This window comes from Dendrobates tinctorius, unplaced genomic scaffold (assembly GCF_039654945.1).
Source record: "Dendrobates tinctorius isolate UK_male_01 unplaced genomic scaffold, ASM3965494v1 ptg000086l, whole genome shotgun sequence".
NCBI lineage: Eukaryota > Metazoa > Chordata > Amphibia > Anura > Dendrobatidae > Dendrobates > Dendrobates tinctorius.
Genome location: NW_027361754.1, coordinates 2036288 through 2057567, shown reverse-complemented (window position 1 = coordinate 2057567; position 21280 = coordinate 2036288). Strand labels below are relative to the sequence as shown.

At 45.5% G+C, this 21280-nt stretch overlaps 1 protein-coding gene across 2 annotated transcripts in view; it reads left to right on the top strand.

Moving 5' to 3' along the window:
- Positions 1-756: 756 nt before the first annotated feature.
- Positions 757-21280, top strand: part of MSANTD2 (Myb/SANT DNA binding domain containing 2) — a 34723-nt gene continuing 14199 nt past the window's right edge. For both annotated transcript variants that reach the window (XM_073584880.1, XM_073584879.1), the window contains exon 1: positions 757-1227. In XM_073584880.1, coding sequence (XP_073440981.1) covers positions 781-1227 — 447 coding nt within the window. In that variant the 5' untranslated portion in view covers positions 757-780. The remainder of the gene's footprint in view (positions 1228-21280) is intronic.

Genomic DNA, 21280 nt, shown 5'->3' with positions numbered 1-21280 from the left:
AATGTCTCCCAAGCGCTCAGTGACACTTGTTCCTGTCAGGTAATCTCTCCTAAGCGCTCAGTGACTGTTGTTCCTGTCAGGTAATGTCTCCCAAGCGCTCAGTGACTGTTGTTCCTGTCAGGTAACGTCTCCCAAGCGCTCAGTGACTGTTGTTCCTGTCAGGTAATGTCTCCCAAGCGCTCAGTGACTGTTGTTCCTGTCAGGTAATGTCTCCCAAGCGCTCAGTGACTGTTGTTCCTGTCAGGTAATGTCTCCCAAGCGCTCAGTGACTGTTGTTCCTGTCAGGTAATGTCTCCTAAGCGCTCAGTGACTGTTGTTCCTGTCAGGTAATGTCTCCCAAGGGCTCAGTGACTGTTGTTCCTGTCAGGTAATATCTCCTAAGCGCTCAGTGATTGTTGTTCCTGTCAGGTAATGTCTCTCCAACGCTCAGTGACAATTGTTCCTGAGTCAGGTAATGTCTTTTTGGCGCTCAATGACAGTTGTTCCTGTCAGGTAATGTCTCCTAAGCGCTCAGTGACAGTTGTTCCTGTCAGGTAATGTCTCCTAAGCGCTCAGTGACAGTTACTCCTGTCAGGAAATGTCTCCTCAGCACTCAGCGCTAGTTATTCCTGTCAGTTAATGTCACCTCAGCGGTCAGCGACAGTTGTTCTTGTCAGGTAGTGTCACCTCAGGCACCATTCCTCTTTCCCGCCTCTTTTTGCTGGCAAGCGTCCCTGTATGGTAACTCTAGCGGTCCCTCCCCCGGTTCATCGTCACTTCCGGCCGCACACAAGGGGAAAGATGGCGGCGCCCTGTAATTCGGAGCTTCCGTCCGAGGCTTCGTCTTGCCTGAAAATCCCGAAGAACGAGGTTTTATCGCCACCCTCCCCCGGGCTCAGCGATGGGAACCGTTCTTTGTCCAACCCGTCCACTCCGAGCCGCTCATCTCCTCTCAGCGCCGGCGTGTCTGGCGGCGGGGCGGCCCCGGCGGGCCTGAGTGGGGCCTCTCCCTCTGTGTCCTTTTCTACAGCCTGCCGCGGCATGTCCTGGACCCCGGCCGAGACTAACGCACTCATCGCCGTGTGGGGAAACGAGCGACTGGTGGAAGCGCGGTACCAGCAGCTGGAGGGCGCCGGCACCATCTTTGGAACCAAGGCACCCGGGCCCGCCATGTACGACCGGGTCTCTCGGGCCCTGGCCGAGCTCGGTTATGAGCGCACCCCCAGCCAGTGCCGTGAGCGGATGAAGGTAACTGCCGGAGCCTCGTTGGGGTCTCACACACGACCCGCCACAGTGTCCTTCTCACCATGACCGGTCACCGCCACTCTTCACATCTCCTGTGCTGTCCGGAGCACACAGAGGTGACACCTGAGGGAGAGCCGTCATCGCCACTGCGAAGGGGAGGAGCTGGGGGCCGGTAACCAATCAGTACTCAGTTCCCACTTTCCAACGGTCCTGAGAACTGAGCCGGCATCTGATTGGCTGCTGCCTTCTGCATTGTATGGTGTAGTCATTGTGACACATTCCGCACCCTAGAGTATGTGTTCTTGATCAGTAAGGTTAAGTGCACACATGGATTTTCCTCCTGCAGATTTTTCCGCGCAGATTTGAAGAAATCCGCAGGTCAAATGACCTGCATTTTTCCTGCGGTTTTTGTGCAGTTTTCCCCATGCGGATTTGGAGAATGGAGCAGGTGGAAAACCGCACAAAAGAAGTGACATGCTGCATATTTTGTACTGCACAAAAACCGCAGCGTCTGCACAGCGGTTTTTTTTGTAATTGATTTACATTGTACTGTAAATCACTTTGCAGATCCGCAGCGTTTCTGCGCGGTAAAATCCGCTGCGGATCCGCAGGAGAAAATGCATCGTGTGCACATGGCCTAATTGCTGCCGCTGTCAAACCTGCAGCGTCCAGCTGTTACATAGTGGATGGGACATGTCCACAGATGCTTGCTGCTCACCCGCAGACGGACATGTCTCTCTCTGGACCGCAGCATGTTCATTTCTCCCATAAAATGTATTGGACACCGTAAATCCTCTCCGTTCAGTGATCAGACTGGATTCACCTGCATACAGTAGACGGCAGTGGGCCAAAGTGCTGCCACTTCCAGATCATGTGCACCCAGCCATAATCATCATAATGTTCTGCTCTGTGTATATATACACTGGCTGCAGGGGTGACCTGTGTATATACTGTGTGTGTGTATACACTGTCTGCAGGTGTGACCTGTGTATACACTGTGTGTGTATGTGTGTGTGTATATATATATATATATATATATATATATATATATATACACACTGCCTGCAGGTGTGACCTGTGTATACACTGTGAGTGTGTGTATATATATATATATATATATATATATATATATATATATATACACACACACACTGGCTGCAGGTGTGACCTGTGTATACACTGTGTGTATGTATATATATACACACTGGCTGCAGGTGTGACCTGTGTTTACACTTTATGTACGTGTATATATACACTGCAGGTGTGACCTGCGTGTATATATACACTGACTGCAGGTGTCCTCTGTGTATACACAGTGTGTGTATATACACTGCAGGTGTGACCTGTGTATACACTGTGTGTGTATATATACACTGACTGCAGGTGTGACCCGTGTATGCACTGTGTACGTGTGTGTGTGCGTGTGTGTGTGTATGTGTATATATATATATATACACACACTTCTTTCTTTCTTCATTTTTTTTTTTTATATAGCGCTAACATATTCCTCAGCGCTTTACAGTTTGCACACATTATCTTCGCTGTCCCCGATGGGGCTCACAATCTAAATTCCCTGTCAGTATGTCTTTGGAATGTGAGAGGAAACCAGAGTACCCGGAGGAAACCCACGCAAACACGGGGAGAACATACAAACTCCTTGCAGATGTTGTCCTTGGTGGGATTCAAACCCAGCACTGCAAGGCTGCAGTGCTATCCACTGGATCCGCCCACTGACTGCAGATGTGACCTGTGTATATATACACTGACTGCAGGTGTCATCTGTGTATACACAGTGTGTGTGTGCAGTATATACCCTGGCTGCAGGTGTGACCTGTGTATATACTGTGTGTATGTGTGTGTATACACTGTGTGTGTATACACTGTGTGTGTATACACTGTGTGTATGTGTGTGTATACACTGTGTGTGTATACACTGTGTGTATGTGTGTGTATACACTGTGTGTGTATACACTGTGTGTGTATACACTGTGTGTGTGTGTATACACTGTGTATGTGTGTGTATACACTGTGTGTGTGTGTATACACTGTGTGTGTATACACTGTGTGTGTATATGTATGTACACTGACTGCAGATGTGACCTGTGTATATATACATTGGCTACAGGTGTGACCTGTGTATACACTGTGTGTACGTGTATATATACACTGACTGCAGGTGTCATCTATGTATGCACAGTGTGTGTGTGTGTGTGTGTATATACACTGGCTGCAGGTGTGAACTGTGTATACACTGACTGCAGGTGTCATCTGTGTATACGGTAAGAGCAGTGAGGCTCTGGAATTCTCTTCCTGAGGAAGTGGTGATGGCCAACTCACTGAATGAATTTAAGAAAGGAATGGATGCTTTTCTTGTGAGTAACAGTATAGAAGGTTACAAATAACAGAATATTATAGGTGGCTGGTTGACCCAGCTTAGTGGAAGGAATTTTTTCCCTATGGAGAAAATTGGTTTCTACTCTGTGGGTTTTTTGCCTTCCCCAGGATCAACAATGCAGAACAGCTGCACTACAAATAGGCTGAACTAGATGGACATAAGGTCTTCCTTCAGCCTTCAAAACTGTTACTATGTTACAGTGTGTATGTATATACACTGGCTGCAGGTGTGACCTGTGTATACAGTGTGTGTACGTGTATATATACACTGACTGCAGGTGTCATCTGTGTATACACACACAGTGTGCATATGTACATACACTGACTGCAGGTGTGACCTGTGTATACACTGTGTACATGTATATATACACTGCAGGTTTCATCTGTGTATACACAGTGTGTGTATATACACTGGCTACAGGTGTTACTTGTGTACACACTGGCTGCAGGTGTGACCTGTGTTTACACACTGTGTGTACGTGTATATATACACTGCAGGTGTTATCTGTATACACAGTGACACAGTGTGTGTGTGTATATAGACTGCAGGTGTGACTTGCGTGTACACTGTGTACGTGTATATATACACTGGCTGCAGGTGTGACCTGTGTTTACACACTGTGTGTGCGTGTATATATACACTGACTGCAGGTGTCATCTGTGTATACACAGTGTGTGTGTATATATACACTGGCTGCAGGTGTGACTGGTGTATACACAGTGTGTGTGTATATATACACTGGCTGCAGGTGTGACTGGTGTATACACAGTGTGTGTGTATATATACACTGGCTGCAGGTGTGACTGGTGTATACACAGTGTGTGTGTATATATACACTGGCTGCAGGTGTGACTGGTGTATACACAGTGTGTGTGTATATATACACTGGCTGCAGGTGTGACTGGTGTATACACAGTGTGTGTGTATATATACACTGGCTGCAGGTGTGACTGGTGTATACACAGTGTGTGTGTATATATACACTGGCTGCAGGTGTGACTGGTGTATACACAGTGTGTGTGTATATATACACTGGCTGCAGGTGTGACTGGTGTATACACAGTGTGTGTGTATATATACACTGGCTGCAGGTGTGACTGGTGTATACACAGTGTGTGTGTATATATACACTGGCTGCAGGTGTGACTGGTGTATACACAGTGTGTGTATATATACACTGGCTGCAGGTGTGACTGGTGTATACACAGTGTGTGTGTATATATACACTGGCTGCAGGTGTGACTGGTGTATACACAGTGTGTGTGTATATATACACTGGCTGCAGGTGTGACTGGTGTATACACAGTGTGTGTGTATATATACACTGGCTGCAGGTGTGACTGGTGTATACACTGTGTGTGTGTATACACTGGCTGCAGGTGTGACTTGCGTGTACACTGTGTACGTGTATATATACACTGACTGCAGGTGTCATAGTGTATACACAGTGTGTGTGTGTATGTATGTATATATATATATATATATATATATATATATATATATATATATATATATATATATATATATATATATATATATATATACACACATACATACAGTGGGGAAAAAAAGTATTTAGTCAGTCAGCAATAGTGCAAGTTCCACCACTTAAAAAGATGAGAGGCGTCTGTAATTTACATCATAGGTAGACCTCATCTATGGGAGACAAACTGAGAAAAAAAAATCCAGAAAATCACATTGTCTGTTTTTTTTTCATTTTATTTGCATATTATGGTGGAAAATAAGTATTTGGTCAGAAACAAGCAATCAAGATTTCTGGCTCTCACAGACCTGTAACTTCTTCTTTTTTAGTCTCCTCTTTCCTCCACTCATTACCTGTAGTAATGGCACCTGTTTAAACTTGTTATCAGTATAAAAAGACACCTGTGCACACCCTCAAACAGTCTGACTCCAAACTCCACTATGGTGAAGACCAAAGAGCTGTCAAAGGACACCAGAAACAAAATTGTAGCCCTGCACCAGGCTGGGAAGACTGAATCTGCAATAGCCAACCAGCTTGGAGTGAAGAAATCAACTGTGGGAGCAATAATTAGAAAATGGAAGACATACAAGACCACTGATAATTTCCCTCGATCTGGTGCTCCACGCAAAATCCCACCCCGTGGGGTCAGAATGATCACAAGAACGGTGAGCAAAAATCCCAGAACCACGCGGGGGGACCTAGTGAATGAACTGCAGAGAGCTGGGACCAATGTAACAAGGCCTACCATAAGTAACACACTACGCCACCATGGACTCAGATCCTGCAGTGCCAGACGTGTCCCACTGCTTAAGCCTGTACATGTCCGGGCCCGTCTGAAGTTTGCTAGAGAGCATTTGGATGATCCAGAGGAGTTTTGGGAGAATGTCCTATGGTCTGATGAAACCAAACTGGAACTGTTTGGTAGAAACACAACTTGTCGTGTTTGGAGGAAAAAGAATACTGAGTTGCATCCATCAAACACCATACCTACTGTAAAGCATGGTGGTGGAAACATCATGCTTTGGGGCTGTTTCTCTGCAAAGGGGCCAGGACGACTGATCCGGGTACATGAAAGAATGAATGGGGCCATGTATCGTGAGATTTTGAGTGCAAACCTCCTTCCATCAGCAAGGGCATTGAAGATGAAACGTGGCTGGGTCTTTCAACATGACAATGATCCAAAGCACACCGCCAGGGCAACGAAGGAGTGGCTTCGTAAGAAGCATTTCAAGGTCCTGGAGTGGCCTAGCCAGTCTCCAGATCTCAACCCTATAGAAAACCTTTGGAGGGAGTTGAAAGTCCGTGTTGCCAAGCGAAAAGCCAAAAACATCACTGCTCTAGAGGAGATCTGCATGGAGGAATGGGCCAACATACCAACAACAGTGTGTGGCAACTTTGTGAAGACTTACAGAAAACGTTTGACCTCTGTCATTGCCAACAAAGGATATATCACAAAGTATTGAGATGAAATTTTGTTTCTGACCAAATACTTATTTTCCACCATAATATGCAAATAAAATGAAAAAAAAACAGACAATGTGATTTTCTGGATTTTTTTTTCTCAGTTTGTCTCCCATAGTTGAGGTCTACCTATGATGTAAATTACAGACGCCTCTCATCTTTTTAAGTGGTGGAACTTGCACTATTGCTGACTGACTAAATACTTTTTTTCCCCACTGTGTGTGTGTGTGTATATATATATATATATATATATATATATATATATATATATATATATATATATATACATACACACACACACACTCACACACACTGGCTGCAGGTGTGATTTGTGTATACACTGTGTGCGTATATATACTGGCTGCAGGTGTGACCTGTGTTTACACTGTGTGTATATATACACACTGACTGCAGGTGTCATGTGTATATACACTGGCTGCAGGTGTGACTTGTGTGTAAGTGTATATATACACTGAAGGTGTGACCTGTGTATATGCTGTGTGCATATATACACACACATTGACTGCAGCTGGGATAATGTGTGTATACCTACTGAATGCAGATGCAATGTTACATGTATATACAGTGGGGAAAACAAGTATTTGATACCTCTGATTTTGCCGTTTTTTCCACCTACAAATAATGGAGAGGTCTGTAATTTTTATCATGGGTGCATTTCATCTGTGAGAGAGAAACTAAAAATAACCAGAAAATCACATTGTATGATTTTTGTATAATTAATTTGCATTTTATTGCATGAAATAAGCATTTGATACAATAGAAAAACAGAACTTAATGTTTGGTACAGAAACCTTCGTTTGCAATTAGAGGTCAGACATTTCCTGCGGTTTTTGACCAGGTTTGCAGACACTGCAGCAGGGATTTTGGCCCCATCTTCCATACAGATCTCCAGGTTTTGGGGCTGTAGCCAAGGCTGTGGAGTCGGTAAGCCAAACCTGCGACTCCGACTCCTCAATTTCCCTTACACCGACTCCGACTCCCACATATATTGCTTATATTTAAGCGAAAAATGTATTGTAGTACAATGTGAACATCAGACATTTAATAATTTTTATGATACAATAATCAAGATATTTAGAACATATCTATTTATTGGAATACAACTTTAGAACACAAAAAACTGTAATAAAATGTAAATGTCATACACTATGTAATATCGATTACATATATACAGTACAGACCAAAAGTTTGGACACACCTCATTCAAAGAGTTTTCTTTATTTTCATGACTATGAAAACTGTAGATTCACTCTGAAGGCATCAAAACTATGAATTAAAGGTACTGTCAGACTTAGCGATGCACCAGTGATCCCGACCAGCGATATGACGCAGTCAGGATCGCTGGTGCATCGCTAAGTGGTCGCTAGTGAGCTGCCACACAGGCAGATCTCACTAGCGACATCGCTGGGGACGGGGGTCGCTACTTACCTGTCACACCAGGCGATCCTGCGTCCTCCCGCCCAGCTCCACGCGTCGCTCGTCGTCACAGCAGGAAGCGCCACAGGAAGCTGACGACGAGAAACAGTCCAGCCTGTTCTCGCGCGATCAGCGATAAGCAGCGGGTTGTAGGTAATTATCAGACACAGCGATATCTCTAGCAATATCGCTATAACGTCACAAGTTATAGCGATATCTCTTAGTGTGACAGGCCCTTAACACGTGGAATTATATAATTAACAAAAAAGTGTGACACAACTGAAAATATGTCTTATATTCTAGGTTCTTCAAAGTAGCCACCTTTTGCTTTGATTACTGCTTTGCAGACTCTTGGCATTCTCTTGATGAGCTTCAAGAGGTAGTCACCGGAAATGGTCTTCTAACAGTCTTGAAGGAGTTCCCAGAGATGCTTAGCACTTGTTGGCCCTTTTGCCTTCACTCTGTTATCCAGCTCACCCCAAACCATCTCGATTGGGTTCAGGTCTGGTGACTGTGGAGGCCAGGTCATCTGGCGTAGCACCCCATCACTCTCCTTCTTGGTCAGATAGCCCTTACACAGCCTGGAGGTCTGTTTGGGGTCATTGTCCTGTTGAAAAATAAATGATGGTCCAACTAAACGCAAATCGGATGGAATAGCATGCCGCTGCAAGATGCTGTGGTAGCCATGCAGGGTCAGTATGCCTTCAATTTTGAATAAATCCCCAACAGTGTCACCAGCAAAGCACCCCCACACCATCACACCTCCTCCATGCTTCACGGTGGGAACCAGGCATGTAGAGTCCATCCGTTCACCTTTTCTGCGTCGCACAAAGACACGGTGGTTGGAACCAAAGAGCTCAAATGTGGACTCATCAAACCAAAGCACAGATTTCCACTGGTCTAATGTCCATTAGCCCAAACAAATCTCTTCTGCTTGTTGCCTGTCCTTAGCAGTGGTTTCCTAGCAGCTATTTTACCATGAAGGCCTGCTGCACAAAGTCTCCTCTTAACAGTTGTTGTAGAGATGTGTCTGCTGCTAGAACTCTGTGTGGCATTGACCTGGTCTCTAATCTGAGCTGCTGTTAACCTGCGATTTCTGAGGATGGTGACTCGGATGAACTTATCCTCCGCAGCAGAGGTGACTCTTGGTTTTCCTTTCCTGGGGCGGTGTTCATGTGAGCCAGTTTCTTTGTAGCGCTTGATGGTTTTTGCCACTGTACTTGGGGACACTTTCAAAGCTTTCCCAAATTTTCTGACTGACCTTCCTTTCTTAAAGTAATGATGGCCATTTGTTTTTCTTTACTTAGCTGCTTTTTTCTTGCCATAATACAAATTCTAACAGTCTATTCAGTAGGACTATCAGCTGTGACTTCTGCACAACACAACTGATGGTCCCAACCCCATTTATAAGGCAAGAAATCCCACTTATTAAACCTGACAGGGCACACCTGTGAAGTGAAAACCATTTCTGGTGACTACCCCTTGAAGCTCATCAAGAGAATGCCAAGAGTGTGCAAAGCAGTAATCAAAGCAAGAGGTGGCTACTTTGAAGAACCTAGAATATAAGACATACAGTATTTTCAGTTGTTTCACACTTTTTTGTTAATTATATAATTCCACATATGTTAGTTCATAGTTTTGATGCCTCCAGAGTGAATCTACAATTTTCATAGTCATGAAAATAAAGAAAACTCAGATATATATATATATATATATATCTATCTATCTATCACTATGACTTATCTCAGCTAAGACAAAGCGTAGATCCTCAGGCAACATTCACACCATGGGCGATGCCAGGATCAAACCTAGGGAGGGGGGGCAGGACCTCATACTGCACACCTCAGCTGCTGCAGAACCTCATACTTCACACCCCTACATTTGAAAATAAAGCCTGCACCTTAAGAAGATGTGGTGAATGCAGTCTATTTATTCCAACTATCAGTTGATGTTGATGTATTACTGAAGACGAGCAATGCCTGTCCTGTTCGTCCTTTTGGACAGCTATGAGGTGTACCTGACTGGTGCTACCCGGCTTTCATTCTTTTTGGTACAGATAAGAGATGGATGGATAAATGGATAGATAGATGGATAGAGCATATTTCTAATCTGCTTTTGCTATTGAAAACATTATCTATGAGCTCAAAAACCTTTCATGTGATGCGGTTTTTTAAAAAGCTGATCTGCTTTTGCAGCTGAAAAACGTATCCTCAAAAAGCGCAGGAAAAATGCTGTGTGTGAATGTAGCCTTAGATCAGGAATAGAACAGCCATTTATAGGCCACTTCATAACTTTCCCAAATTCCTATGAAAAAATATTCAGCACATTCTGCATTGAACTACTGTACCCAATTTATTATATATTTTAGGAGTCGGTCCATTTTATACCGACTCCACCAAAATGAGCACCGACTCCACAGCCCTGGCTGTAGCTGGGCAATATTGAGTTTCAGCTCCTTCCAAAGATTTTCTATTGGGTTCAGATCTGGAGACTGGCTAGGCCTCTGCAGGACCTTGAAATACTTCTTTGACTGGGGTCACACTTGCGAGATTTAATGCGAGAAACTCGCGCCTCAATACCCGTCATTGCCGCCGGCACTCGAGACCAGAGTGTGCGGCTGCATGTATTTCTATGCAGCTGAACACACTGGTCTCGAGTGCCGGATATTGAGGGAAGAGACTCGCGCAAGTTTCTTGCATTGCACTCACAAGTGTAACCCCAACCTTACAGATCCACTCCTTAGTTGCCCTGGCTGTGTGTTTTGGGTCATTGTTATGCTGGAAAACCAAGCCACGACACTTCTTCAATACTCTTAAGGTACTGTCACACTAAGCGATATCGCTAGCAATATCGCTATAACTTGTGACGTTATAGCGATATTGCTAGCGACATCGCTGTGTCTGATACTTACCTACGACCCGCTCCCCCGCTGGTTATCGCTGATCGCGCGAGAACGTCCAGGACCGCTTCTCGTCGTCAGCTTCCTGCGGCGCTTCCTGCTGTGGCGACGCGTGGAGCCGGGCGGAAGGACGCAGGATCGCCTGGTGTGACAGGTAAGTAGCGACCCCCGTCCCCAGCGATGTCGCTAGTGAGATCTGCCTGTGTGGCAGCTCACTAGTGACCACTTAGCAATGTACCAGCGATCCTGACCGCGTCATATCGCTGGTCGGGATCGCTGGTACATCGCTAAGTGTGACAGTACCTTTACTGAGGAAAGGAAGTTGTTGGCCAAAATCTTGCGATACATGACCCCATCCATCGTTCATTAAATATGGTGCAGTTGTCCTGCCCCCTTTGCAGAAAAGCACCCCCAAAGTATGATTGTTTCTCCCATCATTCTTCACGGTTGTAGTCATCCTTCTTCCTCCTCCAAACACGGCGAGTGGAGTTGATACCAAAAAAGCCGGATTACTTACCGGTAATGCTCTTTTAATGAGTCCACGACAGCACCCACTTGGAGAGAGGGATCTGCCCATAGGAACAGGAAACCTACAGAGATAAGAGGGCGGTCCGCCTCTCCCCCTCAGTTGGATTTCAGAGTACCAGGAGGACCGCCAATTATTAGGCCATTTTATTGTCCAATATTCTAATTTTATTAGCTTTACAACTAAGAAGGTGTATATACATAATGTTAACTTCTAGGGAGGGTTAGTGAACGGGTGCTGTCGTGGACTCATTAAAAGAGCATTACCGGTAAGTAATCCGGCTTTTTACTCTTCGCCACGACAGCACCCACTTGGAGAGACTTTCAGAGACCTTCACCTGGGAGGGACCACCGTGCCGAGGACCGCTCTACCAAAGGCTAGGTCAGATGAGCATGATAAATCAAGCCTATAGTGATTATAAAAGGTAGAGGGTGTAGACCAGGTTGCCGCCTTACATATAGATTCGATTGCGACGTCTCCCCTTTCTGCCCAAGAGGAAGCCATAGCTCTGGCGGAATGTGCTTTGATACCCTCCGGAGGATTTTCATTGCTCTCGGAATATGCCAGACTGATCGCGTCTCTGATCCACCGAGACAGAGTACCTCTTGTGACTTCATATCCCTTCTTTTGGCCGTGGAAGGAAACAAACAGAGCCCTACTCTTCCTCCAGCTGCTAGATCTCTCGATGTATTGTAACACAGCTCTTCTAACGTCTAGTGTATGGAACTTTTCTTCCTCTGGAGAAGAAGGGTTACTAAAAAATGAAGGGAGGTGGATCTCTTGAGATCTATGAAACTTCCCTGCTACCTTTGGCAAGTATGAGGGGTCTGGTTTTAATATTAGCTGATCCTGAAATGTCAACAGAAAAGGAGGTTCTATTGAGAGTGCTTGTATGTCGCTAACTCTTCTGGCTGAGGTTAGTGCAACTAGCAGTACCGTTTTGAAGGATAGGTGTTTAAGGGATATTGAGTCTAATGGTTCAAAGGGAGGACGTGTTAGAGCCTCCAGAACCAGGTTTAAGTCCCAAGGAGGAACTCTAGGTATGTGCATTGGTTCGCTCCGTTCACAGGCCGAGATGAATCTGCCTATCCATCTATTGCCTGCCACGTTATAACTATAGAGGGCCCCTAGAGCCGATACCTGGACTTTTAGTGTATTAACAGATAGGCCTAATTCTTTTCCTCTCGTAGGAACTCTAGGATCGCTGTGATTGGAATTTCTCCAGAATCAGGGCCTGTGTGTGATTCTAGGAATTTTCTCCATACTCTGGTGTAAATTTTTGTCGTTGCCACTTTCCGACTTAGTAGGAGTGTACTGACTAATCCCTTCGAGAATCCCCTTGATCTCAACATTTCCCTTTCAAGTTCCAGGCCGTCAAGTGGAGATTGTCCACTTGAGGATGGAAGAATGGCCCCTGAGAGAGGAGCCTGGGGGTTGAAGGGAGCACCCACGGGTCTGTCACTGACATTGCTTGCAGGCACGAAAACCATGGCCTTCTGGGCCAGAATGGTGCTATTAAGATTATCCGTGCTTCTTCTGCTCTGATCTTCCTGATCACCTGTGGTAGTAGTATAATTGGTGGAAAAGCATATGCCAGTTTGAATTGCCACGGGGCCTGGAGTGCATCCAGAATTTCCGGATTGTCTGTTATATTTAGAGAGGAGAACCTTCGCACCTGCCTGTTTTCTCTGGTGGCGAAGAGATCTATTTGGGGTAGACCCCATAGCGACACGATGCGTGTGAATATCCCCCGGTCTAGACACCACTCTCCTTGTCGCAGTGTATGGCGGCTTAGAAAATCTGCCTGGACATTGTCTCTTCCCCTTATGTGGAGGGCTAAAAGAGACAAAAAATGTTTTTCTGCTAGGGATAAAATCCTTCTTGCGGAAGACATTAAGATGACTGATCGAGTTCCGCCTTGTCTGTTCAGATACGCGACTACTGTGGTGTTGTCCGAAAGGATTCTTACGTTTTCCCCTTGCAACTGTGGAAGAAAATGACAAATTGCATGATAGACTGCTTTTAGTTCTTTTAAATTTGACGAATCCTTATCTTCGCCTATATCCTATATCCCATAGGCCTTGGACAAAAATATTCCCCATATGGGCTCCCCATCCTGTGGGGCTAGCGTCCGTGATAATTATATGGGAGGGTGTTATAACCCAAGGTACTCCCCCCGCTAGGTTATCGTCCGTTAGCCACCATGCAAGGGAGGTTAGGACTCCCTGGGATAGCGTAATTTTCTTTGTCAGATTCCCCCGGACACGAGATTCCTCTGAGAATTTGGTGTTGTAGCTTCCTCGTGTGGAACTGGGCCCACCGAACTGCCGGGATGCAAGCCGTGAGGGATCCCAGAAGGGACATTGCTTCCCTTAAGGACATGTATGGTCGATCTATTGCTATCCTAACCTTCTTTTTAATTGCTGAAATTTTTACCTGTGGCAGCAGACACTTTTGGTATATGGAGTCTAGCTCGAGACCCAGGAAGGATTGGATAGACTGCGGCTCGATTCTGGACTTCTTGAAGTTTATTATCCACCCTAGGGCCTGTAGGGACAAGATTGTATCAGCAACTCGCTCATTACATTGTCGAATTGAATTCCCTACTATCAAGAAATTATCCAGATCGGGTACTATTAGTGTATCTTTCTGGCGTAAAAAAGCCATCACTTCCAGCATCACCTTTGTAAATACTCGTGGTGCGATGGAAATGCCGAATGGCATGGCTGTGAACTGGAGATGTTGTATTTTGCCATCGAGGAGGACCGCCACTCTGAGGTATTTCTGATATCTGTAATGGATGGGAATATGATAATAAGCGTCCTTCAGATCCAAGCCTGCCATCATACAATTGGGGAAGAGAAGTTTAATCGTGGATCTTATGGATTCCATCTTAAATTTATGATTTATTATAAATGAATTTAATTTCTTTAGGTTGATTATCGTCTGGAATGATCCGTCTGGTTTAGATACCAGAAAGAGAGGGGAGTAAAATCCTCTCCCTTCCTGCCCTTTAGGAACCTGGACCAAAACTTTTTTGTTCAGTAGGTTCCAAATTTCAGCTTCTAGGGCCTGCTGTTGGATCGGTGAGCTGAAGGATGTTATAATTAATGAATTACTGGGTACATGATGGAATTTTATCTTTAACCCTTCTTTAATAATGCCCAGAACCCAAGGGCTAGCCGTAATTTTCTCCCATTCTCGAAGAAAATTTTTTAGCCTTCCTCCTACTGGAGGGATTGGTTCCTCAGTTCCTGTCCCTGCGGAAGGAGGATCCCCTAAACATGGCACCTTTGCCTTTTCCTTCCTTTGTGGTCCAGCAGTTTTGATTTTCTGCTGTTCTTCCCCGACCAAATGGTCTTCTCCTAAACGCCCTCCTATAGAATGGGAGAGGAGGGTTAGGGAATCCTTTTTTCCTTTCTTTTGCCTTCATAAGGATTTCATCTAAGGCTTTCCCGAATAAGAACTCACCCTCGCAAGGAATGGTACACAGCTTTGTTTTGGACTGGGTGTCACCTCTCCAGCTTTTAAGCCATAGGCTACGTCTGGCGTTATTAGCAAATCCTGCTGTTCTGGCTGCCATGCGTAAGGAATCCGCAGAGGCATCTGCTATATATGCTGCTGCGCCACGGATTAGTGGTATGGCGGCACGTAGCTTGTCTCTGGAGATCTTCTGGTCTATCTGCTGGTCTAATTGATCGATCCAGACTAGCATAGAACGAGCTGTGCATGTACTGGCTATTGCCGGTTTAAACGTACCGGTAGCCGCCTCCCATGCCCTTTTTAAAGCAGCGTCTGCTTTGCGGTCAAGAGGGTCTTTTAGCACCCCTGTGTCCTCAACCGGTAGGATCGTTTGCTTTGAGGCGGAGGCCACTGCTGCGTCCACCTTCGGGACCTTACCCCATGTCGACAAGTCTTCGTCGTTAAAGGGGTACCTTCTCTTTGAGGTTGAGGGCAGATATCCTCTCTGGTCCTGTCTCTCCCATTCCTTCTTAACCAGAGCTTTTATTGCTGGAATGACCGGAAAAACTCTCCTTTTCCTATCCGTGAGCCCCGCAAACATAATTTCCTGAGTCGTTTGTGGCTCCTTTGTGTCTGTGCATCCCATTGTATTCCTTACTGATTTAACTAAATTATCCATATTATCTAAAGGAAAACAGCAACGGCTCTCCATCTTTGAGGAGGATGCTGATGTGGATGCATTGGAATCATCTGAGGCTATTTCGCCCTCATCGGTGTCTACGGCCCCTGATGGCTTAGTAGTTTCGATACTAGTAGGCCTGCTAGACTGGTTTAAGGCCTGTAGTTCTCTAATTATGGCCCTTATATCAACGGCTGATGTTGATGCCTGTTTCGCCGTTTCGTTAACGCATCTTTTGCACAGTCTTTTTGTGTAAGAGTCCGGTAGCGGACATATACACAGGGCACATTCTTTATTTTTTGACTTTTCCTTCCTCTTAGTCTGAGATGGAGACATTATGACGGAGGAGAGAGGGAGATTGAGAGAGAGAGAGAGACATATCAGCTTGATAGGCAGAGCGACGTCCACTCACCCAGAGAAGCTGTAGGTACCGGCTCAGGAGGCTGAGAAGGAGGCTTGTTAGCGTGGCTTCTGTGGCTACGATCCGAGGAACCTCGTCTTGCGTGGTCCTTGGCTGCTGCTGCATCGCCTGCCTGGGGATGCGTGTCCTGCCTTGGTGAAGACATGATTGCACGCCGTATACTTTTGCCCCCGGCCTTTTGTAAGCCCCTTCATACCTGGTACCTCCCCCTCCAGGTGCGCCTATCTGCGGCTTATTAGTATGCGCTTCAGCGCTCCTCTAGCCGCCGCTCAGCTAGTAAAATCATCATCATATATTTTTTTTTTTTTTCTCTTCCTCTCTGGAGGGGGCGGGGAGCGCCTGCGTCTGTGGTGCCGCCCAGCCGCGCATGCGCTGTGAGCCGAGGAGCCTCCGGTGACCCGGAAGCTCCTCCTTACCACTTCCTGCCGAGCTGTATGAGCGTTCTCCTGGACGCTGAAGCCCCTCAGGATCGCCGGAGGCTGCCGTTTTCTCCGGTTCCTGCGCCCCCACATGGACCGGAATAGATCTCCTGCCGGTGTCATGTTATCTTCAGAAGAACACCGGTCGGCGCCACCCGGTACCGGTGTTTCTGGCTCGTAGTATATCCCAGCCGAGGAGGGAGCCGGATTCCAGCACTCCCCCGTCACTGCCTCTGGACCGGAACCCCTGCCGTTCTCGCAGCAACTGCACAGGCGGTTCCTTGGCCCAGGTAAGACTGTAGTGTATCCTGCGATTTCCCCTTAGGAACAGGAAACCAACTGAGGGGGAGAGGCGGACCGCCCTCTTTTATCTCTGTAGGTTTCCTGTTCCTATGGGCGGATCCCTCTCTCCAAGTGGGTGCTGTCGTGGCGAAGAGTAAAAGTTCTATTTTGGTCTCATGTGACCACATGACCTTCTCCCATGCCTCCTCTGGATCATCCAGATTGTCATTGGCGACATTCTTCCATTTTCTAATTGTGCCAACAGTGGTTGCCTTCTCACCAAGCTGCTTGCCTATTGTCCTGTGACCCATCCGAGCCTTGTGCAGGTCTACAGTTTTGTCCCTGGTGTCTTTAGACAGCTCTTTGGTCTTGGCTATGGTGGAGAGTTTGGAGTGTGATTGAGTGTGTTGACAGGTGTCTTTTATACTGGTAACGAGTTTAAACAGATGTAATTAATACAGGTAATGAGTGTAGAGTAGGAGGCTTCATAAAAAAAAAAAACTAACAGGTCTGTAAGAGCCAGAATTCTCGCTGGTTGGTCGGCGATCAAATACTTATTTCATGCAATAAAATGCAAATTAATTATGTAAAAATCATACAATGTGATTTTCTGGATTTTATTTTTGGATTCTGTTTATCACAGCTGAAGTGTACCTACGATAAAAGTTACAGATCTTTCCATTCTTTGTAGGTGGGAAAGCTTGCAAAATTGGCAGATTATCAAATACTCGTTTTCCCCACTGTATACACTCACTGCAGCCTGGACAGTATAAATACATAAAGCGACTGCAGGTTTGATCTATTATATACAGTATTATGCAAAAGTTTTAGGCAGGTGTGGAAAAAATACTGCAGAGTAATACTGTTTTAAGAAATAAAAGAGTTAATAGTTAAATTTTAAACAAAATGGAAAGTGAATCGGCCTTTGACTCTCTTGAATGGCCTTTTCTCCTTGCATGTTTGCAGAGGTATGGATTCGGTGATAGATTCCAAAAATTGGTCAGTGTTTTATACATGAAGCCTAAAGGGGGTTTTACACACAGCGATATCGCTATAACGTCACCGATCTTGTGACGTTATAGCGATATCGCTATGTGTGATACTTACCTTCGACCGGCTCCCCCGCTGTCCATCGCTGATCGCGCAAGAATGTCCAGCTCCATTTCTCGTCGTCAGCTTCCTGCTGTGACGACGAGCGACGCGTGGAGGCGGGCGGGAGGACGCAAGATCGCTGTGTGTGAAAGGTGAGTATCGTGTGCTGCGTCGCTGCTGCATCGCTGTGAGGTCTGCCTGTGTGACAGCTCACTAGCGATCATTTAGCGATGCACCAGTGATCCTGACTGGGTCGGATTGCTGTTGCATCGTTAAATGTAAAAGGGCCTTAAGGCCCGGGTCATTGTAAATATTTCCATATCTGAGCCATTTTCATTGCATAGGGGAACTCGTCAGGGGTGTCCCCTTTCCCCGGCCCTTTTTGCCCTTGCTATTGAGGCACTGGCAATATAAGATCTTCCCCTGGTGTTGCTGGTATAGAAATAGCGGGTCGGACAGATACCATAGGCCTGTATGCCGATGATATGGTGATTTTTATGGACAAAGCGGAGGAAACCCTGACAAGAGTGATCACGACTATAAATAAATTCGGTAAATATTCTGGCCTGTACATAAATTGGGAGAAATCTGCTTTGATGCCTCTTTCCCATGCTCCAATGCCACGACTTGAGACTCTCTCCTCACTACCCATTGTAACCAGTTTTAAATATCTGGGTGTCCATATTTCTCAAGGCAGTAAATTTGATCTGAAACGTAATATACATCCACTACTGGAGACGGTCAAATTCGCGATTTGGGGTAAACTTCCATTGTCTGTAGCTGGATGTATCAATTTAATCAAAATGATATTGCTTCCCAAGCTTAGCTACTTTCTCCAACATAGTGCTGTAGTGGTGCCCAGATCCTTTTTCGCTTATCTGAATTCCCAGATCACATCCTTTATATGGGGGAAAACCAGGCCCAAACTTAAACTATCCACTCTACAGTGACCCAAGAGGTGAGAAGGGGCAGCGTTACCCGATTTCTTCCTGTATTATCTGGGTGGACAGGCCAAAGCCATAAGTACATGGATGCCCGATGGTCACCTCCCTAATTCTGAAGACCATCTACTTCATGCCGCACAAATTGGTTGCCCGCTGGGTTTTTTGGAAATGAAGAAAGTAAATGTCTCACGATTGTTGCCCCTGCTTCGTCTGGCACGATCAATATGGAAACAAGATTCAGGCTATGTGCCCACGTAGCGTTTAAATCCGGACACTGAAAACTGGACTCCTTCCCAGAAATTGCGCGTTTTTTTCCGCGATTATGTTCGCGATTTTCACGTTCGATATTCAAGCACTTTCCAAGCGATTTGAAGCATCGCTTGGAAAGTGATTGACAGGTTGGTCACACTCGTCAAATATAGTGCTTGACAAGTGTGACCAGGTTTTTACTATTGAGGCCGCCTATGCGGCATCAATAGTAAAAGAATGTAAAAAATAATTAAAAAATAAAAAATCGGGGTATATTTACCTTCCGACGTCCTGCGCTGCCATCCCGGGCCTCAGCGTTCCCAGTAATGCCTTGCGAGACCTGTGATGACTTTGGTCTCGCGTTGTTATAGCGATCTCATGAGACCGCTAGAGTCATGCGAGACTACGTCATTACAGGACCTTGCCGCAAGACATTACTGGGAACGCTGAGGCCCGGGATGGCAGCGCGGGACGTCGGAAGGTAAATATACCCCGATTTATTTATTTATTTATTTTTTTTTTTTTATAGGGGTATGGTACCCAGGGCCTGGAGGACAGTCTCCTCTCCTCCACACCTTGGGTACCAACCGCACATGATATGCTTAACTTCGCACATGGTGGGCATAGCCACATGCATGAAGTAAGCGATTCTCATGCATTCCTATGGGTGCGGAATCGCGGCAATTCTTTGCGATTCTGCACAAAAGAATGAGCATGCTGCGATTTTTTTTCCGCGATGCGATTTCGCCGCGGAGAAAAGCGCAGCATTAGCACAGCATGTGCGGAATACCATAGGAATGCATGGGGGGCGTTCTGTACAAGATTTTTAAACGTTTTCGCGCCAAAAATCGCAGCAAAAACGCTTAAAAATCGCATCGTGGGCACACAGCCTCAGAGGGTGGTTGGATTTGGGGATATTATAGCTGAGATGCCCCTATGGAATGACTACCTTCCGGCGTTACTTGAACATCCATCCGCCGACTTCTGGGCTCAGTATAGTGTTTCTACGATAGGTGATCTACGTATCTGATCATGGAATTTTGGTGTCTTTTGAACAACTGCAAGTTACTCGCAATGTTCCGGGGTCCCAGTTCTTTCTTTATTTACAACTAAGGTCAGCTTTTCAATCACACATGAGATATATAGGTATAAATAATGCTATTTCGTCTCTACCCTTGATAGGGATCCTTAAATCACAAGGCCCCCAAGGTCTCATCTCTTCTCTGTATACATACATGCTGTCAGTGGGGACAGAATCTACCATAGACTCCTTTAAGAAGAAATGGGAGAGGCTCATCCCAGATACACAGGGAGAGGAGTGGGAAGAAATTCTGGAGTCACCAACCAGGGTATCTCTGTCCGTCAATAACAGGTTGATACAATTATATATTATAAATCAATCATATTTGACTCCAACTCGACTCTTTAAGATGGGCCAATACCGATCATTGGAATGTTTGAGATGTCATTCAGTAGATGCAGACTTTATTCATATGATCTGGTACTGTCCTCTTGTTGCACAATATTGGAGGGAAGTGACATCACTACTGACATCTCTGGTACAAATTCCTGTTCCCCTTGAGCCGTTGGTTTGTCTATTTGGAGTATGGGATGAGGAGATATGGGGTCAATATGTTGGGATTTTTCTACGGGAGACACTGTTTATGGCACGAAAGGTACTGGCATTACGGTGGATGGGGAGTTCGTCTCCCTCTCTCGGGTCCTGGATCAATTTGGTAAATTTGATTATCCCATATGAACGCACGTTATATCAAAACAGAGGGTGCCCGGGTAAATTCGAAAAGATTTGGGAGAGGTGGAACTCCTCTCACCTCACTTTGCAGAGTAGAGATGTCACATAGTGAACAACTAATTATGTGGATGTAGGCTGCGGAATAGTTTGTTTTTGTAGATGTAGGTATGGTTTAGAAGCTAGGTAGATTTCATCACTGGAATAATAACACAAAGGCATTGTGATTTAATTGACATTATGTTTTGCTTTATTTTGTATACAACTGGTGTGCACATTTTGCTTTACATTTTAATGTCATATGAAGCATATGTATGTCTTGTATCAAGCTTAACATAACATGCCAGTGTGTGTGTTGTATATCTGTTTATGGTTTAATAACCGAATTTAAAAAAAAAAAAGGAAAGTGAATGAGCAAAAGAAAAATGTAAGGCTATGTTCACATTTTACCCTCGCGCCAGTAGCACCTTTTGCGGCTTATGTCTGAAGCCCTAGAAAATGGGATCCAGAAGTGTGCGCTGACGAGACAATTGACTGTTATGATGTAGACTGAGTCA